This window comes from Rhipicephalus sanguineus, chromosome 3 (genome assembly GCF_013339695.2).
Source record: "Rhipicephalus sanguineus isolate Rsan-2018 chromosome 3, BIME_Rsan_1.4, whole genome shotgun sequence".
In the NCBI taxonomy this organism is placed as follows: Eukaryota; Metazoa; Arthropoda; class Arachnida; order Ixodida; family Ixodidae; genus Rhipicephalus; species Rhipicephalus sanguineus.
Genome location: NC_051178.1, coordinates 155,317,379 through 155,338,785, shown reverse-complemented (window position 1 = coordinate 155,338,785; position 21,407 = coordinate 155,317,379). Strand labels below are relative to the sequence as shown.

General features: G+C 41.4%; 1 protein-coding gene across 2 annotated transcripts in view; it reads right to left on the bottom strand.

Annotated features, from left to right (window-relative positions):
• Positions 1-20,848, bottom strand: part of LOC119387520 (natural resistance-associated macrophage protein 2) — a 165,115-nt gene extending 144,267 nt beyond the window's left edge. The window contains exons 1-18 of one of the 2 annotated variants that reach the window (XM_037654935.2): positions 20,658-20,848; positions 18,348-18,380; positions 18,161-18,223; positions 17,569-17,699; positions 16,558-16,680; positions 15,553-15,779; positions 14,860-14,998; positions 13,863-14,018; positions 12,474-12,632; positions 9,636-9,677; positions 9,510-9,548; positions 8,737-8,856; positions 8,234-8,457; positions 6,345-6,504; positions 4,902-4,952; positions 4,737-4,818; positions 1,815-1,845; positions 6-63 (exon numbers count right to left, since the gene is read on the bottom strand). In XM_037654935.2, coding sequence (XP_037510863.1) covers position 63; positions 1,815-1,845; positions 4,737-4,818; positions 4,902-4,952; positions 6,345-6,504; positions 8,234-8,457; positions 8,737-8,856; positions 9,510-9,548; positions 9,636-9,677; positions 12,474-12,632; positions 13,863-14,018; positions 14,860-14,998; positions 15,553-15,779; positions 16,558-16,680; positions 17,569-17,699; positions 18,161-18,223; positions 18,348-18,360 — 1,761 coding nt within the window. In that variant the 5' untranslated portion in view covers positions 18,361-18,380; positions 20,658-20,848 and the 3' untranslated portion in view covers positions 6-62. Of the gene's footprint in view, positions 1-5; positions 64-1,814; positions 1,846-4,736; positions 4,819-4,901; positions 4,953-6,344; positions 6,505-8,233; positions 8,458-8,736; positions 8,857-9,509; positions 9,549-9,635; positions 9,678-12,473; positions 12,633-13,862; positions 14,019-14,859; positions 14,999-15,552; positions 15,780-16,557; positions 16,681-17,568; positions 17,700-18,160; positions 18,224-18,347; positions 18,381-20,657 lie in introns of those variants that run through there. The other variant, XM_049413532.1, reaches the window with a different exon arrangement.
• Between the last annotated feature and the right edge of the window lie 559 nt (positions 20,849-21,407).

Here is a 21,407-nt window from a genome sequence, read left to right as displayed (position 1 = left end):
ATTGCCAAGTTCAACAACCTAATTTGTCCGTTCATGGACACGTCGATAGAGGATGTGATCACTCTGGAAGAGAGATAAAATAAAGAAAATGTGCACTTCATTATCAGCAAAACATGAAAATGCAAAGACAAAGCAACAAGACATGCACGGTCGACAGTGAATGTGAACCACGAAGTCTGACAAAACGATACATTTATAAACAGTTCGTTGCTGCAGCCCATAATGCAGTACAATATTTTATTGGTATTACTGGCACAGAATGGCAGTGTAAATACTAGGTTATGTGCTCAGGCTGTGGAAGTACTATTTAGCTTTTTTTTTTAAGATATCACAATCTGTAAACCTTTGATACACCATACACACCTGGTTCCTCATTACTTTTTAAACACAGTCCATTGGCCTACACATGGAAGGTTTAACATCCCGATGCACATTTCAAGGTCAGATATGTTCTTAAAGGGGTACTGACACAAAAATTTTTGCCTCGTGTTTTTTTTGCTGCAATGTGTTGCTGGGGGCTTGTTAGCCATACCACGGCACATCGTTTGCTGCAGCGCGCGACAGATAATTAATTACAGGCTCCTCATTACTGACCAGTGTCAGTTTCGGTTTCAAAAACGACAAGCCTCCGGGTGCAACTATCACCACCTAGCGGGTGCAGCGCTCGATCACGTCAGCACACAGAACTGTGACGCACTTCCGCGCGGTTCGCGAGCAGTGGCCGAGAAGTAGGCTGCTCGAGCGAACGCGGCAAAAAAACATGGCGGCTAAGACGTCATCATAACTTGTTGCAGCGTGGTTACGTGAGGGAAGTGGGGGGTCACCGAGCGTCACCCTTGAGGGTGTCAGTAGCGCAAGGGTGTCGGTCGCTCACGCAAACTTCAAAATTAATTTAAAATACCTTCCAAGCTATATTCGCTGTTGATATTTTGCAGATAATATACCCATATTCACGGGAATCGATCCCGCAGGCTATCTCAATTGCGAAATTTTGTGTCAGTACCCCTTTAATTAACCTGGTTCTACTTTGACCCCAGGAGCTATGACACTATCCAAGATAAAGCACATAAATGCAGCACGCGTCATGTTAAAAGCTGTACTTATAATGCAAAGCAGGAAGAACCATTAATATTAAGCCGCACATAGGCAAGCACATTCACAGTATGAAACTAGTGTGTTAGGTCTTGACGCATTCAATTTCTGCCTAAAAGAAAACGCATGATTTGACTGCTAAGTAAACGAACTGAAAAAATTTTTTGGTAAGCTGCTTTTATTAATAGACACTTCCAGAGATGTACTGTGTATCATCAAAGCAAGCTATATATTATTGTTAATTGCTCAATGGGCTATAAAAGACTCAATGAACAATAAATACAGCAAGAAGGCCACGTACAGCCAAGGCAGCCTAGGCCTTTTATATATTACCATAGAAATAAATTAATTTTCTTTCGCTTATTTTTTTTCCAGCAAAAGTACTGCTAAGAACTTTGTTTTCAGCAAATAGCCATGAATAGCAGCATTCACGTGTTTATTGAAAAGCCTAACAAAGAGATCTCGTAAGCTGAACATAGCAACACCGGTGTCTGCATTACAAAAATGGCTACTAGACAGAGGCAGAAGTATAACATGAAGACCCATGACATAAAACGAAACATAAACATGACATAAAATATTATTAAATAGTGCAAGAAGGGATTTGCAGTTTCAACACGCGCTATTACTGACTACTATAACCAGTGATGAGGAAAGGACAAAAAAAAGTAAAGATAAACATTGAGTGGACAGACACAGAAAACAACTGAGCTGATACTAACCACAAGTGGGTACTAACTGGTACGAGTTCACCTGGTGAATAGAACAGAAAGTGAAGAAACGCACACAGTTAAGCCAAGCACAAGCGAGAGAAAGAGGATAGCGCACGTAAATCTACTCTCCCTCCACAAAATGTCAAAGCAGAGGTTGGTAGTATGCATTAACTAACACTCGATGCACACCAATCTCTTCTTTCCTTTACTATTGTAGTAAAAGAAAGAAATGACAGCTAAACCTACTCCTCGAAGCTGTAGAGAGAACAATAACAAGCACTTATAACAACCAACCAATGAGCAGCAAGCACTGAAGAATTATCGCTGTGCACAAGATGGGGCCGGTATAATGCAGCGATTCCTTTCAGTCGGTTCTATTAATTTCTTGCCAGTGATGGCTCCCTATCGACCAATCGTCAAAATTTTGAATAATAAAAAGTGATTTTGAGATCAGCTAAAGTGGGGGACTTCAAATTAATTTTCACTATTCTTGAATGAGCACCTAAGTAGCCAGATGGCTACTGCACCAGGTGACTGACCAAACCATGGTCATAACACAGGCGGAGTAGTGCATGAACCTCTGACCAAGTAGGGAAAGGGAAAAAATCGGAAGAGAATCGTTACATTAACACAGCCCAGGATGCACAACTACATACAACAGACTGCAGTGCACATTACTGTGGCTGCCGAAAACACATGACAAGAGCCATGCATTAAGACATGAGCACAGCACAACAGTTCCATATAGGAAACAAGTGCAGCAACGAGTGCACGCACACTGGGCACAACAAATTTAATGCTCGTGTTCTACTGACAAAAGTGATGGGCACCTTTGTGTTTTTGTAAAGCTGAAAGGCACACATGCACACACACACTGTCTCTCTCTTTCTCACACACACACAAAGAAACAACAGAGGAGCCCTTCAGGACTTGCTTAAATAATACACTGACAAGTTTTACGACGGCAAATAGAATACGTCAACCCGTTAACAGAGCCCCGTTTTATGCTTATTGAAGATATGTCAGCTGACACTTCGAGCCAACACTGGTGCAATGAAGTGCAATGTCAGCAGTCAGTAGCACGAAGTCACAGATGCACAGATAAATTGTTTGTCACTTTTTTTTATTTATTTATGAACTTTTCTTGAACTTGTGGCTTCAGCAGAACTGATTTGCCAAACTTTTAAGTTCATGCAGAATAGTAATGGTGAGCAAAGCATATGATCGTACACAGTACAACCCTTTTCAAGCAGTTTTTATCAATTAGTAATGGGTTTTATCTGTGTCATGTGCAATGTTACAGAAGGCACTTTCAAAGTTACGAAGTGCAGTTATACGCATTAACTTATACAATACTTGTGCAATTAAAAAGAACACCTGATCCAGACAGAGTTGAAAGACAAGAGCTCAATATTGAGCACAACAACTCAAGTAGAATGAGTGCCAAGCACTGAGCAAACAAGAGAAACCTGAGCTCTGTACTCGACTTATACATCAAATAAACTTAGCTTTATGTGCACTTATGCTACTCCTTTGGCTTACACTACACAGTACCATTGGCAAGCCATCTGTTACGATTTCAATCCACATTCGCAACGTTCGCTCTTTCAAATTGCAGTTTCATTTCATCCTCAATTTTCCCCAAAAAGTGGCTCTCCTGTGGCAGAATCTGGCTTATATCACATTCGGTAAGTGAAGACAATTGCATTACGAGATGTTTAATGCTGCATAGAATAGAGTGGAAAAGTGGATATCATTAAAGCGCTGAACTGTTATAATATGCTATGGCTAGTGTTATATTAACTGGACTGACTGCACTGTACTAAACACGAATCCAAAACTAAAAACTGTCTACAAGAATAACATTAACAAGCTAACAGGACTTGCAGTAGCTATAGATGGTAACAATAAGTGAACTTTTATTACCAGCTACAGTGAACATATCCCATGTGGTGTTCTGTGCAGCTGTTCCCTTTCAACATGGAGCACTCTGTACGGCCCCGTCAATGCAAAGTGCAAAAGTCGCAGAAACCATATGACATTGCATATATCCATCAAATTAAAGCTACAACATGCAAAAATGTTTTTTAAAAAAAGTATAAGTTAACAAGGTTTTAATGCTGTGTCACCACAGAAACTGAACTATGCCCACATGCATAAAACAATTCTGACAGGCACATGCAGATACTATTAAAGAGTGGAAAGCAACCTCATGCTGCAGCCCCCCCCCACTCCTTCTCTTCTCATTTTTCTTTGAGAGGAAGAACTAAGCAAACACAGTGTACATGTGCAAGGTGCATTTGGCATCGGCCTAGACTCTGTGCCCTGAGCATTACCAGTGCAAACTCCAATACCTTCTCCTTGCTACTTACAATATCTGGACAGCAGCAGGCAAAGGAGGGGGGGAAAAAACGATAATGACAAACTATCAGACCTCAAAATCACATTATCCTCCAAAAAGGAGATAGCAATGATATAACATATACTACATGGTGGTAAAAAGAAAGACACCTGCATATTTTTTTAGTTTATGAATAGCATTTGTTTCAAGCTTTCAGACATCTAGCCTTCAGCAACATTAAAATCCTCGAACTGTCATTAATTATGCACTGAACACCTCGTACACACCCTGCAACCATTCCTTGCACCCTCTAATCATTCCCATCAACACAAAGACTTGCACACAATTCCATGAGCAAAACTGTTTGTCCAAAGTGCTGCATTTCCAGTCCCGGTACTATGTACGCTTTGTTCATGTCAAGTCTATAAATAGCATTTATTTTCTGATAAGAATGCTGTAGAACACCAATGCTACAGTGCAGGAGAATTTTTTACCACAGTTAAATTGTGCAAGAAACTTCTTCAAGCAATATTAAAGTCAAACAATCGAGAGAACTGGAGTTAACAACTACAAGAGGGAATCAATCTTACCAGGAGATGACGATATGTCTGTCTGAGATGAGTCATTAAATAGCACCCGGTCACTGCGCTCTTTGAGATGCGGGCCAATCAACTGCAACATTGCAACAATGATTGCATGTAAATTACTGTCCCAAAATACAGCATGTAATAAGCGTTTAAGGAACAGCAACTCACAGGAAGTTGTAGCAGTGACGTGCAACCAAACACAACCAAAAGGTGGGCCAACTGGAAGACAGTCATGGATTTATTAGACGACATGCCAAGGTGATATATGACCATCTGCAGTGCTTACTTCTAGGTACTTGTGGAAGCACTCATGTTTGAACTGTACACAGAGTAAGGGAAAAAGTGGTCTTGTATGTGATCAACACTAGTTTTGAAACTGGCGCAGATCACATATACAACCACCCAGCTGTGTTTTGATCCAGTGAATGTTCATACAAGGAAAGAGCCAGGTTGGATGTCATTTTTGCAGGCAAATTTATGTCACACTCTGATTGGATTGACGTTACACAAAGAAAGAGAAAAAGAAAATTCATATCCTTCAAGCCAGCAGCGGTTGCAAGGACATAAATGAAGTAAGTTGGTTCATCACATTATAGAGATGGCTGGCACAACTGCTGCTAAAACTTAATTTTGTAGCTTGGCAAAAATTAGTCCTTACTTAACTACATGAAAGCCCAATTTACGTTACATGGGAAATTACATGCAGTTACCTTAAAAATGCAGCCTTACTGCAGGAATGTTTTTGGTCTGAAAATCAACTTAGCAGCCGACAAATAGTTGAAGTATAAGGAGAGGTCCTTCCTTTAAAAATACTGAAACTTGAAGTGATAAAGAGCTTGCCAGTCTGGCTGGATCTTAAAACAAACTACTCTACTCTAATTACAGGCGCAGCCGCTCAACACAAATAGCTAACCGCCTCTGCTCATGAAAGATCCCAAAGTAAAAATCTTCAGCCTTCATCAACCACTTACGATACGTTCTGGAGGCCCGTTCCAAATTCACAATTTAGTCTATGCAACTGAAAGGTATGTGTAAAGCCTCAAATGGGCCTGCTACTGTAAATTAGATGGCTTGTCGCCAGTACACGCAATTTGTGGCATATGAACAAGACTAAGTTTATTGCCAATAGATCTCAATATGTGGCACAGGAACAATGTGAAGTTACAAATTCACTTTGCACGAGTGTCAATTTGCAAATACGCAATTGGTATGATCAAACAGAATCGGGATAGTGGCCATGGTTCAGCCAAGTCTAGCCATTGGCGGAAATACATACTATTCGCATCCAGGATGCGCCTTTTCGTTGTCCTGCATGCCAAGTACTACTGACACGTTTGCTACCAGAATACATGTGCGGGACTGCAGAAAAACAACTATTCACCTCCACAAAACAACGATCGTCTTGGATAGTGCATATTCAATTTCACTATGGTGGTAGAATATTGAATGAAATAAAGGATCAAGCATTACATTTACTTCGTTACATCCACGTTATATCTACATTTGACTGCACACAAGCAAAGCCACAAAAAAGATACGCTAATATATGAAACCACATTGATAAGGCATTATTTGCACCATTTTGGTTGTTTCTAATAACTGACAACACACCAGGTAAAGATTGAAGCCCAAGTACAGGATCCCGAAGAGCGCCACTCCAAGGTAGATGGCCCAGTGAGAAGGAAGGCTCTCGCGCACAAAGTTGCTCACAAAGTACAAGTTGATGCCAATCACAAGCATCGACAGCAGGCTAGCACCTATTTTGGTCAACCTGAGGCAGCAAGCAAAAGCAAAAGAGCAGTTACGTTGGTCCCAAAACAGTGCCTGTGACATCCAACTGAGAAAAATTAACATTAATACACACCATTTCTTTTTTCGCCTTACAGTGCAACGCTAAGAATGCCTAGGTCTGTCAAATTTTAACAATAAACCTGGTACACAGCAAGCACCTCAACATTGGTTTTGAGTTGGCGCTGCTCTTGACTGCCTTGTTTTAAACTAATGCATGTTTTCGGATGCCAGTTACATGGATTAAAGGCAGATGCTACCTGAAAAAAAAAAAATCTTTATTCTGTAACCTAGGGCAATAAAATTTTTACTTTTTACATAGTTTTTTATGCTAATTTTGAACATGTAATCAGCTTTATAGTAAGTTTCACAGTTTTTGTTCTGCATCATGACAATGTATAAAATGTAGCTCTTTTTGGACCCACTTTCTTTGCCAATAAAATTCTATATTTATGAGCCATTAATGGGTCATATTCCTCCACATTAACTGTAGAATGCCAAGAACTTACTAGAAAGTGCACATAGAATATTTTAATGAATGCAAAAAATTATAATGTGAGAAGTCTTGAAATGTTCAGCCCATGTTCAGCCCATACTAATCGAATGTTCAGCCCATACTAATAATTTACTTTGAGTTCGTAATAATACAAACGATGCCAAGTTTTAAAGGAGATAATGGAACTCTTCACATATTATGGAACATGTGGGAAAAATTTCGTCCAGATCCAGCCATCAGAAGTACCAAAAACATGATGTCCAAAGTCAAAAAGTTGCCAAAAATTTAATCTTGAGAAAAATGCATTTTGAAGGTTAAATCTAAAGCTTGTCCATGCAGCAAATATATGCTTTTTAAGATTATTTCTTCCTTCACTAGAGCTTGAGAATCATGGTTATTTTGAGCATGTGGCTTTGGTGAACTCCTCAAGCGAAATGCAATGGCAAGCAGCCAGAAGATATTTTCCAGGGGACTCTAGACAGTGAGCTTTTTCTAGTTTTTAATGGCCACCTTGTATTCCTTAAAAATGATTTTAATCCATTTCCAGTTTAAATACAACCTTGATTTTTTTTTGTCATGAAAGCACAGAAATGCAACTTAACAAAACGACTAAAAACAACAGATATGTTTTTTTTTAAAAACTTTCATTTTTTTAGTAGCATCTCCCCTTAGAAATGCCGTAGTCCCTTGCTTATTGTATTTCAAGCAATTCTACCTTTAGCTGGCTGGCATTCTTGGAAGACAAACACAAAAAAAATATTAAGAAAATAAACCATCTTGCCATTAAACCTCCAAGTTTTGCATTCTACCTCACTAAAAGGTAATGCTGACTGAATAACTATGAAATTTAAAGACGATAACTTTTAATACGTATGGGCACAGATTTTATCAAGGTAAATAAATATTTTTGCACTACACATGTTGTGTACCTGCTGAACAAATGAAATTCAAAAAAGTTATGGCCAACTGGAATGCATTCTTTGTTGCCACATTCACCATATGATGTGGTTTACTGCGTGATCTTGACATGTACACCTAGTTGGTGACCTACAATGTTTTCGGTAAACAGGTACACAAAGATGTGCAGTACTTACACCTAACAGATATTCTATCCAAAACAGCTCGATCTGTCTTTCAGTCACCTATGACAATACAAAATAAATAGAGCAACATGATGCCCTGTGTGGTGTCTACGCTTTGTAAAAGCAGTCCATACGTTCCATTCCTGAACTCGCCCATGAATGCCGCCGACGTCGTGAAGGTCAGGGTGGGGATGAGAGCAAAGGGAAGCTGCAGGCTCATGAGTGCGTTGAGCAGGTCATTCATCCCAGACAGCTGCTCTATGTTGCCAAAGACGGCACACAGGATGGTTGGCGCAATGGCAATTAGCCGCGTGATGAGCACCCGCATCCACCGGCTGATGGGCAGGTTTAGGAATCCCTGCAGTGCACAAACAACATATTTGTTTACTCAGCGGTGAACCACTGAGGTTGGAACGTAGAAGTAAGTGCATTCACTTAAGCAGGCTGTGCCCTCAGTTCCCAATATTTGTGCAAAGGTATTGGACAAGTAATTGCACTTCTCTTTGCCTGCCAACACATATAATTAAGCCCTTGATACTACAAGACAGAAACATGTTAAAGGCAGGACTGCATTTCGTAACTGCCATAATTGTGTGCTACAAGAACAATCTGTGATATTAGTATAAAGTGCCATTACCTCCATGATGAATTGGCCTGAGTACGTTCCAGTCATTGTGGAGCTCTGTCCGGCAGCCAGAATGCCTATGGCCCAGACGTACAGTGGAAACATGCCAAATGCACAGCCCAGGTAGACGCCCTATTGTAACATACAAAACAACAGTGATGTTAACGTGAAACTACGGAACTGAAAATATTGAGTTACCTCTGTAATGACAGAAATGACTTTTCAAGTTAGTTTTCTTTTAAATTTAAAAAGCTGTAAATTATGACCATAAATGTATGTTATATTAGACTAGAAAACTACTGGCAACGAGAGAAGGCGTCTGAACTACATTTAGAAATGTGCATTGACTGCAGCACCGTTGATACTACCACCCGGCACTTGGCTATCTACCACTACACTGTTTACAAATCAATAAACCTTTCATCTAAAACAGTTAGCTTGTTTTTTTAAATAGAATACCATGTCTATATTAACTGCTTGAAGTTACAAGTTCTAAACTTTCTGGATGCTTCCTTAATTTTTCAATCAAGCAAATGCAGGACAAGCAGCAATTACAGTCAAATGACTAAGGCTGCCTAACAGAAAACGGAGAAATTATCAAAAGATACAAAAATTAAGAAAGATGCACATAATGTAAGCCAGCAGTTTATGTATGGAACAAAGACCACGACACATCTGCATAGAAATCTAAAAATTTATTTGAAGATTTAGGAATTCAAAGATAGCAAGCAGATTTGTTAGCTTCACACTAAATGCAATGTAAATAAAAAGTTTAAATGACTCACACCCTTGTATATGTCAACATCCACAGAGTCTGTGTTGTTCTGACGAAATAAAGAGAAGTATAAGAACAGGAAAAACATAAGTTACAGCATCTGATGGAAGCTGCATTGCCACTGTCATCCACTTACAGCAAAGACATCCTGGAACTCAGTTCCCATACACTGATTCCTCTGAAAAAAAAAAAAAAAAAAGAATACACCTTTGCAGAGCTGTAAGGCTGGAAAAGCCATAACGTTACTATGACAACGTTACAAGCACTTTTTTCTGGATGCTCTCGTCTGCCAGAAAATGTTTTAATGGCACACAAGTGCATATGATTCGATGTGTCAATAATCATGGCACATCTTTGTATTACTCTTTTTAAAGGGGTACTGACAAAAAAATTTTGGCCTCGTGTTTTTTTGCTGCATTGTGTTACTGGGGACCTGTTAGTCATAACACGGCACATCGTTTGCTGCAGCGCGCGACAGATAATTTATCACCAACCAGTGTTAGCTTTGGTTTCACCACCTAGCGGGTGCAGCGCTCGATCACGTCAGCACACAAAACTGTGACGCACTTACGCGCGGTTCGCGAGCAGCCGCCAAGTAGTATAGGCTGCTGGAGCGAACGCGGCAAAAAAAGATGGCGGCTATGACGTCATCATAACTTGTTGCAGCGTGGTCAAGTGAGGGAAGTGGGGCATCACCAAGGGTCACATTTGAGGGTGTCAATAGCCCGAGGGTGTAGATCACTCACGCAAACTTCAAAATTCATTTAACCCATATATGCCCAGTGTCCTACATATAGGACGCTTCTTTGATGCAATCTAACATCACTATTACTTAGCTCATGACTAGCGCCACCTACAGCACATCAAGCAGGTCTCATTCTCAGCGTGTGCAAGCAGAGACATTGCTTGCTTTTCATGCTGCCACGTGCCAACCGCTTTCTCCGGGTAAACGTGTGCTTTGAGTGAAAGACGTCATGTAGAGGAAGAAGTGCAATGTCGGTGTGCATGTGAAATCTTTCAAGGCTTACTACACCCGCACATAGCACCCCTAAAGCCCAGTGTCCTATATGTATAGGACGGCTTGAAAAACAGTGTTGCGTTTACTCGGCAGTAAATAAAGAACTTGTGCTTTCTTCTGAGGGGAGAAGTACACTTTTTGTGGGAAAAAAAAAAAAATTTGTTTGTCATTTTTTCTGAGTTTGGGCATACATTGAAACCTCGGTGATACGACTCTCACAGGGTTACCAAAAATATTCGTACCATCCGAAATTCGTAGCACCAGAAAACATGGAAAATTAGTATGCGACAAAATAAAGTTGGCATACGTTTTGATTCAGTGCTTCTCAGGGCCGCAGCGACGCCATGAAGAGCTCTGAATGATTGCCAGTAAAGTTATTAAAAGACAACGATCATACTTGTACTCGTACATAAGGTGCATGCGCGCTTGTGTAATTAATGAACCAGATGTGTTGTGCCCCGTGATCGCGAGTAGCCCCTTCCTAATCTTACTACGCTTTTTTGCATGGCACCAAAGTACTGCGGCGAAAGTGACTTAAGAAGCGCTTGCACACGATAGCTGGCGGCGAAGCTCCTTCGCCAAGACCGTCCGCTTCGTCTCTTGGGGTCTTCGTCCACCTTTAAATGGGACTTCATGGCGGACCCGCAGCCCAAGTTTCAGTCTTGTTTTATAGAACGTCTGATTGCGGGGACATGGCTTGCGTCGACGTGACAGGCACGTGTTAACACAGTACGAAGACGTTGCTCCCTCGAGCACAGGAGCACGCGTCAACGCGTTGAAAAAAAAAAAGCGTGTCGTCAACGTCATCTGTAACCTAAACGCGAAGGCGCCTAAAGGCCTCCAATATTCGCGCGCACTATCTCAGAGGCAGCGACGCACCACTGATGGTCGCACAGCGCGCATGCGCGCGCCCGCGCATGACTGCCGTGTCCTCTTCCGCGACAGCGCGGACGCACCTGTTCGTACCTGTGCGTTAGCGTATGTTTGTATCAAACGTCGCGGGGTGCAAATCGTTTGCACCAACCGTACTTCAATACATTGCAGGCTAATGGGTCTTGGCTGGGACCACAGAAAAATTCGTATCACCCCGAAATTCGTACGAGCCGTGATCGTATCACCGAGGTTTTACTGTATATGGGTTAAAATACCTTCCAAGCTATATTCACCGTTGATATTTTGCAGATGATATACGCATGTTCACGGGAATCGATCCTGCAGGCTATTTTGGCGGTAAAATTATGTGTCAGCATCCCTTTAATTTATACATTTATTTGCAACAATATAAACGTTGCAGGAGACCAGGGGGAAAAAGCTGATCAATCAGCTTGAGGGTGTCCTGGCCACCCTACACATGTTTCAGCACAAACGGTGGTTACAAACAGCAAAAAAAAAGCACACACAATATACTGCACATGGCTCATCTAAAAAAAAGAAGTGTGCTTCACAGACAATGTAGAGAAACTCTTTCTAAACTTTTGCTTTTACAAAAATGAAAAAGAAAAAAAATATACGACAATGTTTTGAAGGTAAGTTTATTATAAGGATATCGTGATAAACAGTCTCCGTAGTGCTTTAAATGAGATTTGAGTGATGTTAAAAAGCTGTTCTTTACTAATTGTGTTTAGCAATGTTAGTACTGCAAGAACCAAAGCATGTCTTTACCATAATTTGTGCGACATGTTTTATCTTAAACAAAAGTGCTTGATCATCTTTAACAATGCAATCAACAACATATCTCAAATGCATCACAGGTACGAGGAAATACCGAGTGCACTTTCAGCATAGCCTGTTGCAGGCTTTAGTCTGTAAGCAGCTATGATGAGGTTTAGCCCCATTCAATGGAAGTCTATTCTTGACACAGAACAAAACTAAATGGGCCCATGCGTGATATGTGGTTACTTAGGACACATTGTCTGCAAAGACAAAATGCGTTAAGAACTTTCCATCAACACTCACAATGTCAAGGTTGGTGCGGCCAAAGAGTCCGTGAGCAAAGACACCCATGACGAAGACGTTGATGATGAAGGAAACAAGGAGTGCTATGCAGGCCTCAATAAAGAAGTACTTGTTGGCCTCCCGCACTTGGACCTTGTCGGTACGATCTACAGCCCGTGACTGTAACCCAAGCACACCAAAGCACTTAGCACCAAAGCATTAACTAATACATCACAGTAAGTAGAGCGGCAGCTGCTATCTGTAAATCAATAGCCTCTAAAACGAAGCTTTCAACATGTTTAGAATAACAGAGTGCAAAGCTAGTTGGTAAAAAAGACTGGGTGTGCAAACACGGACACAAGAGAGAAGTCAAGACAGTTTGTGTTGTCTTGAATCACTGGACTTGAAAAGCGGCTACTGGCAAATTAAAGTGGATGAGAGAGACCGTGAGAAGCCGGCCTTTGTCACGCCTGATGGACTTTATGAATTTCAGGTGCTTCCTTTCGGTTTGTGCTCGACGCCAGCAACGTTTCAGTGTCTAATGGACACTGTACTATCAGGACTTAAGTGGCAAACCTGCCTGGTGTACATCGATGACGTGACTGTCTTTTCTGCTATGGTCGAGGAACACTTAAGAAGACTGGAAGCAGTTTTTTAAGCAATACGCGTCGCCAGTTTTGGACTGAAACTTGAAAAGTGCCACTTTGGCTTTCACGAACTTCAATTCCTCAGTAATGTCGTCAGCAGCCAGGGGACCCGACCCGATCTGGATAAAATTGCTGCCGTGGCGAATTTCCAACCCCATTAGACCTAAAACCACTGAGACATTTTTTGGGACTATGTACCTATTACCAGCAGTTTATTGCCAATTTCTCACGCATCGCATGGCCATTGACACAGCTCACAAGGAAAGATGTACTACAATATGTATTACAAAATGTATGTTACAATATGTATTAGCTTCCTACAGCTGGTGCCAGCTTTGTTTGAATCTAGTCAGTGCAGTGCTAGTTTACATAGAAGCTTTCAGATTGTGCTCTATGTAAATCAAAATGAATGAGCCAATCAAATCACCTGATGGTACGACTATGATCCCCAAACACAGTACTCTTCTCTGGTGTTGCTGACGGTTAAAGTTTTACCGAACTAAGAGCATGGAGTTTGAACTGTTGCAGTGCACTGCAGTTTTTGTTCTTTTTCTTTCATTTATCAATAAACTCTTCACAAAGCACTTCAGAATTTATGCGATGAGCACCACTGAACACCAAAACACCGAGGAGATTGAGCTGTTAACAACCAGCGCTGTAAAAGATGCAGCTTGAGGGAGCCCTCCCGGACACCTGGTTATACACAACGTCAAGGCAATGGCTCAAAACGTATGAAGAACTTACTTGACAGGTGTACGCGTACCTTAACAAGTGCAGAGTGGAGGTACAGATTGTGCGGCATGATGACTGCACCCACAATGCCTACTGCCTGCAATAGGGCCCGGCTGTCGCAATGTGAGCACCAGGGGATAAATAGGCCTTCCACCACTCGCACTTGGTCAGGGGCCACACGCACATACTGCAATTGAAGGCAGACGTTTTCAAGTGTTTTTGCACCAGTTTATGCGCAGGCAAACGCATATTCCAAACTGGGCAGTTATATGAAAGCAGTGACAATATGCTGACTAGAGATAGCCAATTGACAAATTTTCACTATTTAGGGCTTTGCTTACTTCAGGGCAAACAATGCAATTGCCGAAGTAAAACCAGTCTGTGCTTAGAATGCGTCCCTTTGATGAGTTTTTCTCATGGAATATTCTATCTCTCTCTTCGAGACTAGCCTAACTACCATGATATGCCTCGCTAAAATGAGCAATATATATTCTTGAGCATCATTTTCCTGAAAAGCCTCCCTGCTATTGACTGAGTGGTTTATTTATATTGACTGATTGAGTTTAATGTCCTACAGCATTAGTGGGACAATGAGACACGCCATAGTGGTGGGCTTTCAATCAATTTTGACCACCTGTATATGTTTAACATGCATTCAAATCTAAGTGCACAACGCTTTTGCATTTAACTCCCATTGAATTAGTATGGCCACCACAGCTGAAAACTGAACGTACGACCTCAAGCTTGGCAGCATAATGCCATTGCCATTTCAGCCACCATGGCAGGTTTCAAATGCATTGTGCGGTAACAAGACATTGAATTCCAATAATATAATGACAATTATACTCATTACATGGTAGGATCAGTACAACATCATGTAGTTCATAGTACGTGCTACATGTGACTTCCTAAAGTTCACTTCAAATGAAATGATGTAGTGTACACAGCAATCACACAAGACCTTCTAGCAGGTCTCGATAGAAACAACATTCCAACCCAGCAAAAAGAGAGAGATGAGGGTGCCACACCTCGTATCCAAAAGTGAGTGCCATGACGAGAATGAGGAAGCCGAAGAAAGCTTCAAGTTTGCGTAGACCGTACTTGTCTAGCAGCAGGAACGTAAACGTGTCTATTATTGTGATCAGCACCCCTGCATACAGTGGAACCCTGCAATGACATGCACAGGAATACGATGCACTGTAGAAGCAGGCAATAGAAGCCTAGTTTGCCAGCACAGCCAGGACACGAAAACATGCTCGTGGTAACGCAAAAAGAAGGAATAAGATTCACAGGATCCCATATTATACTGGAGTAAACAAACAACACAACTTTCTACAAGACTACATGAGGGCACTTTGGCACTATTGGCTTCAGGCTTCGAGGGCTTGAAGGTCAACAATCTTCAACAAAACATTGCATTATAATATGCAACAATCTGAAATGATTACAAACGTGTATAACACAGAACAAATTCCTTGTGCCTTGTTATTTTTATAAAACTTTGCTTGCCCGGAAACTTTGAAAGTTGAAGTGAAACACCTTAAACAATGTCACAGAAACATTTGAAGCCAGAAGTATGATGAATAGACAAATCTATGAACTAACCATTATTACGACGACAGCTGCATGATAACAGCATCAGGATTGCTTCCCGTATAGATGCAATTTTTGCAGGAAATTTCAAAACAGAGTGTGCAGCTAAAAAAAGAAGCCAGTCTTACCGTCCCCCCGAAAGGAGGAAAATGGCGATGGCAGTGCCGATGACCTCTTGCATGTCTGAGCCAACGACAGCCACTTCAATCATGATCCACAGAAGGATACGAGGAAAACGGGGGTAGCCACGCCGGCACATTTCAGCCAAATGCAAGCCTGTCACAACGCCCAGCCGAGCACTCAGACGCTGCATCATCAGGCCCAGCAGGGTGGCTGACAGCAGCACCCACATGAGCTGAATTACGAGGAGAGAGAAAGCAGCACACTTTGTTATCACAGCTACTGGCACCTTTTATGTACCAGATATAAGCTCTGTTTGTCCACACCAATTACATGCTCATAACACCAAAATGAACAACTATGAGAAAATATGAGAAAACTATGTATGACACAAGAGGAAGAAGCAACCTTGTTGACATCTTGGATGTTTTTATGCTGTGACTAGCTTTGTTTCCAGTGTTTGAGAAGAAAAATGGCAATCTGATATCCCTATGACTAATATTTCACTGTACATTTAAAGGCTTTACCACATATTAAAAGGTGCTTAGCAGCCCTGATTAGTTCAGTTTGACAAAGAAAAGAAGGAATGCTAACTCGCATTGCTGTTCTTAGCTACTGTCAAGTCACAGCTGACTCTTGATGATGACATAAGAACATCAGTGAGATCTACATAATACAAGTTCTTTAAACTCGCTAAGACGTCTCCCTGTGACTTGAGGAATACCATTAAACAATTTCATGCCCAGGCAACTTTCCACTCTGGTTGGCATGAACTTATGCTATAATCAGCAGTCGCATGACATAGCCAAAATAAATTAAATTCAGAAGAACTTTAGAACTGTGCACTATAATACTGAGGCACCAAGGGAGCAGTATGCCTGTACTGAAGGCATGGAAGAAATAAGAACCTGTTTCACAAACTGCCGACCAAGAAATTTGTTTGTTGAAATATGTTCGTATAACAAACGTCATCTCATATTCACTTGTAAAGTGTCTTGCAAACCTTGTCTCACCTTGTACTCAGCTAGAGCACCGGACTGCAGGTCTGACTCAATGTTGCCCGGGTCCAGGTATGCAATGCTCATCAGGAAACCTGGACCTGTGAAGGCCCACAGCTTGCGCCAGCTGAAGGATGTCTGAAAAAGTTTGAAAGCCTCTTTCGACATGTGGAACAGCTAGTATTGCCTGTCACCATCCATAACTTGATGAATCATAGTTTAGAAACAAGAAATGGACAAAAAACATGCTCGTTGTTGCACAGCAATTTCCATGCATACTTACCACAAGCAAACTGGGACCCACTACTGACCACACTACTTTATGCCAACAGTCTAGTAACACAAAACATTCATTCATCCCTGCAAATATTGTGCAAGTGTGGGCTGCCAACGCCAACTTCCAAAGATCACAGGATGCTTCGCTACGTATATGCAATCTTTATAATGGATTTCAATCATTATAACAAGCATCATTGGCACGTCACCAATCTTACGTTCACTATGGCATCTGCTCGCACAGCAAGACATGCCTTCACTTATAAACAAGGAGGCAGGATGAGCTTGATGTAAAACTAAGAACTTTAACTTGTTAAAAAAGTTGGGCTCTTAGATGAGGCGTGCTGAAATGAGTTGCTGGTTCTAGAATCCTAAAAATCTTTATCCAGCCCTGTACAAATGTCATGTTTTGCTTAAGTATGTGAAAAGACTTCAAGCATTCATGTACTTATGTCACTCAATATCTACTGTGCATCTCTCATGAAAACAGGAAACTTTTTTTCACTGTAATGTCCGACAGTCTGTCAGCAGCGCTTTCCTGGCACTTGCTTATTTAATGGGATTAGATGTAACGACGCCAGCCATACTGCATAACATCCTCCATACGAACTTTATTTTTCACCTAGTGTCTGATTATTTGTTGAAGAGTAATACATGAAGTCACATGCTAGTCAAGACCATACAGGCCAGAAAAAGCCAATCAGACCTCAAAGAAAACAAAAGGATCAAGGATCAGTCTTGCATGCTCACCTCTCCAGTGTATGGAACTTCAATCTTTTGCTGAAAGTATGCCTGGTCAGAGGGCTCAAACACCTTATGGTTCGATGTGGTGCCATTTCCAAGGCCTTCAATAGAACTGTACGTCCGCAATGATTGGTCCCCTGCAGAAAATTTCCCATACGCACGTGTAAGTGATATCTGACGTGTCAATTATTATTTGGCACCACCAAGATTCCTAAAATGCAAGCTGCTTTTTAGTAGTCACTTCATGATCTGCGCAGCAAATAATGCAAATGGCACTGGAAAACGTAAAACAAAATTAGTATTTCTGCACGAGTTGAGTAATAGTGCACTCTTTAGTCAAATGCAGCAGTTCAGAGTCATACACAATTCTCCAGTATTTGCAGAAGTGTGAATGCATACGTAAGGCATGTTCATCATTAGTATCTTTGAAACAAGTTTCAGGAATAAGGGGAGCAATGGTTAGTGGTGGTCTTGTTTGAGTTTAATAACAAAGGTTTAAAGGATTAAGAAAACTTTCTCATGTGGTTATACAAGATATACAATCTCCATACGCTTTTCAATTCTGTAGATCCACTATTTCAGCAAGTGCATGACATACCATGAGTGATGTGTGCGCTGGGTGCTTTTTCTTCGTTTGAGCTTTCTCTCGACTCATATGCTCCTGAAATAATTAAATGTATGTGCCACAATGGGCAAACACCTTTAGTACACCGAGTTATTCGATGTGATATGCTATTGTTTCGTTATCACTAGCAGAAAAAACAAGCAATTTCGAGAACACTCACCTGGTAATGACATGCCGAAGTTGGGTCTTCACGCTGGAACAATGCGAGGCTTTGATTACAGACAATGTATTGGCACATCAGCAAAACATTCTCACTTGGGTTTGACTCTTATCTGAGGCACTCTAGCAAAAGGTTAACAGAAAGCAGGATAGCGCAAGGTACAGGCAAAGACTGCGTAGATGTGCTAACACTGTTTGCAGCAAGAACAGCTGTGGCATGCATTAAAGTAGTAAATCACGGTGACATACATATCAGCTCGAACAGAAACAGAGTGAAATCAAATTAAACTATGCAAAAATATAATTAACCATTATATGCATGCCTTTTGAAAGTCACAGTGCAACATTTAACCTTAGTTGTGAAACAGAATCTATACCATGTTTTTCCAGCTTGAACAAAACATGTAAAAGAGCACTGTGCCTGGACATTCACACGGAGGATAAGCCTGCAAGAACAACAATTTACCTACCAACATGTGGTCAAGGCGATGAACTGAAGTTGAGATAAGACTGTCAGAATATGAGATTTCAGAAAGGCTTACAGCAGGTGCATTTTTATTATCCTAGTAGAATGCACATGCAAAACACCATAAAGTAAACTTCTTGAAGCGTAATGGCCAGATTTAATGCATGCACACCTTTGCAAATAAATAGATGAATAAAAAGTCCACATTAAAAAAATAGTCTGCATTGAAATAAGGACTAACTAACATATTCTTGTTTTGCACAATCACTTAGTGAGCTGTTATTTGCAACATCAAGGTTTATTGGAAAAATACCTTAGCATGATTCCACATTCACACAGCGCCTTCACAACTGAACTCTACAGCCTCTAAATTCCTTATTCTTATGCTCCAAGTCATAGCTATGACAATGAGAAGTTTTACTATCCTCTTTCATGCTGCGACAACATCCAGAAGCAAAAAAAAAAAAATGTATCCACCGTAAGCTCATATATGTATGCACTGTACGTACTGCATGTAGAAAGCTCGTAATAGCAAACCACTTTGCACATAGCAGCACCTGTTTAGTGGCCTGTATAAAAGCGTAGCATAATTATTAGTCAAGCCACAAAAATGGCAAGCTTATACGCTTCCGTATGTGGCTAATATATATATCGAAAGGGCACACACATGATCGAGTAAGAACACGTTGGTTGATATATGTGCTTGTCTGTATGTACTAGAACACATAAGCACAACCAAAATCAAAATAACCTGAACTGAACAATATATGCAAGGTGGGTGTGATGAGATCATCACAGACCGTGAGATAAGATGGGTGTTTCACAATTTTCCGATTACTGCGCCTCGTCTCAGCGAATTACTCTTAAAGAGAAAGTGGTTTCAGAACCACACCATCACGTGTACTATTAGCAACAATTTAGATCAAGCAACGCATAAAAAAAGTGCTTTTTTTTCCCTGTTTTGAGTGGAGCATCTCTAGGAAATTATCAGCAATAATGTATTTCCTTTAACGTTCTGCGGCAGAAGATAAATTATGTAACAATTAATATTCGCAAATAAATGACAGACGTAGTTAGAAGAAGTGATGCTTGAGAATTGAATAATCAGTGAACTTTCAGTTTCGTTGGCTTAGTGCTTTATGCATCAATGCTTTCAGAGAGTAAAATAATAATTAATATTCGCGAATAAATGACAAATGTATTATGCTTGAAATTCCACTTAGTAAAGAATGTTCAGTTTGTTTGACTCAGTGCATTCCGGCATTGCTCTTATGATGAGATGAAAAATAATACATTTTACTGGCCGGTTCCACCACGTAAGACGAGGAGTGCCAGGCTTGAGGCGCTAGCCGCGAATAGAAAGCTGAAGTGACGACGAGAACTGAACGCAAAGTCGTTGACCATGAGCCTTGCCGGGAACCAATTTTTGCGAAGGCTATACGCGCAGGAGCGTAAATGCGGCTACTTAATTTTACAACCGCACCAATAACGCGTCTGGAATACTACAGAACTGCTACCGAATCACACGAACATTCCGTCCTCACGATGTCATCGCTCCTAATATATCGTAACGACGCTGTCAGTGGAAATCGGGTTCCGAGTTCGAAGGAATACACGGTTTTCAACACTCGCATAAATTTCTGCGCGAGTATGTGCGCATCGAAACACCCGATACACATGCCCGGTAATAAAACTCACAATATCAAAACGTCAGCATTAACACAAGCCACCAGCAATAGACGAAAAGAATGAATGGCTGAAGGAACAACTGAACAATACATACGCATGAATTATTTGCGGGTGGGAAACAAGCATAGTCGTCGAAGACCGAGCGATGCGACTTACCTGAAGACCTCTCCGCACATGCAGCGCACGAAATGTCTCGGCAATTCTCAACGAATAAGATCTACGGCACCAATTCCTAGCATTGCCGTAACGTATGCGAAGCACCGCTCATACCGCCGCCCGTTTACAGCACAACACACATGAGTCAAGGAGCTGCACACCTACGGCAGCATGTAGCAGAACGCGAACACCGCCTTGCACCGCCTGCGAAACCGATAAAAGCAATAAAAGCTTCTTCCGCTCGCAGCGCTCGCAGCGGAGGCAAGGCGCAAGAGACCTTTTGAGCCAGTTTCGTGGCCTTCGAGATTGCGGCTGACTGGCGGGAAGACCTGGGGCAATCGAATGCCCGATCAGCTGGTGATCTTTGACGTACTTCGATCAGGCGCGGTGCATCTGTACAGAATGAAAGCGGCGACTTTGCGTCACGAACGCTGGACGCGAGACCATAAGAATTTCTTACAATTAATTATTGTGATAAGCTCTATGCGCGAGACAAAAGGAGCGATCGAACCCTTCACATTGCTGGCCGATTTCAATAATAAGGGGATGGTGACAAGATTGACGACAGTGTGTGCTCTTCTGGTAGATCGCGTTTCCTACCAATTCATGAGCCATTCCACTTTGTCAAGGTGGATGACCGCATGGGGCTCTCGCAACGCACGAAAAACTGCCATGGCGGCTACAGGGACGCAGCCAGAAATTTCTTCCCGGGTGGGGTCAACTACCCTTTATTTGTGTTCATACATGTGC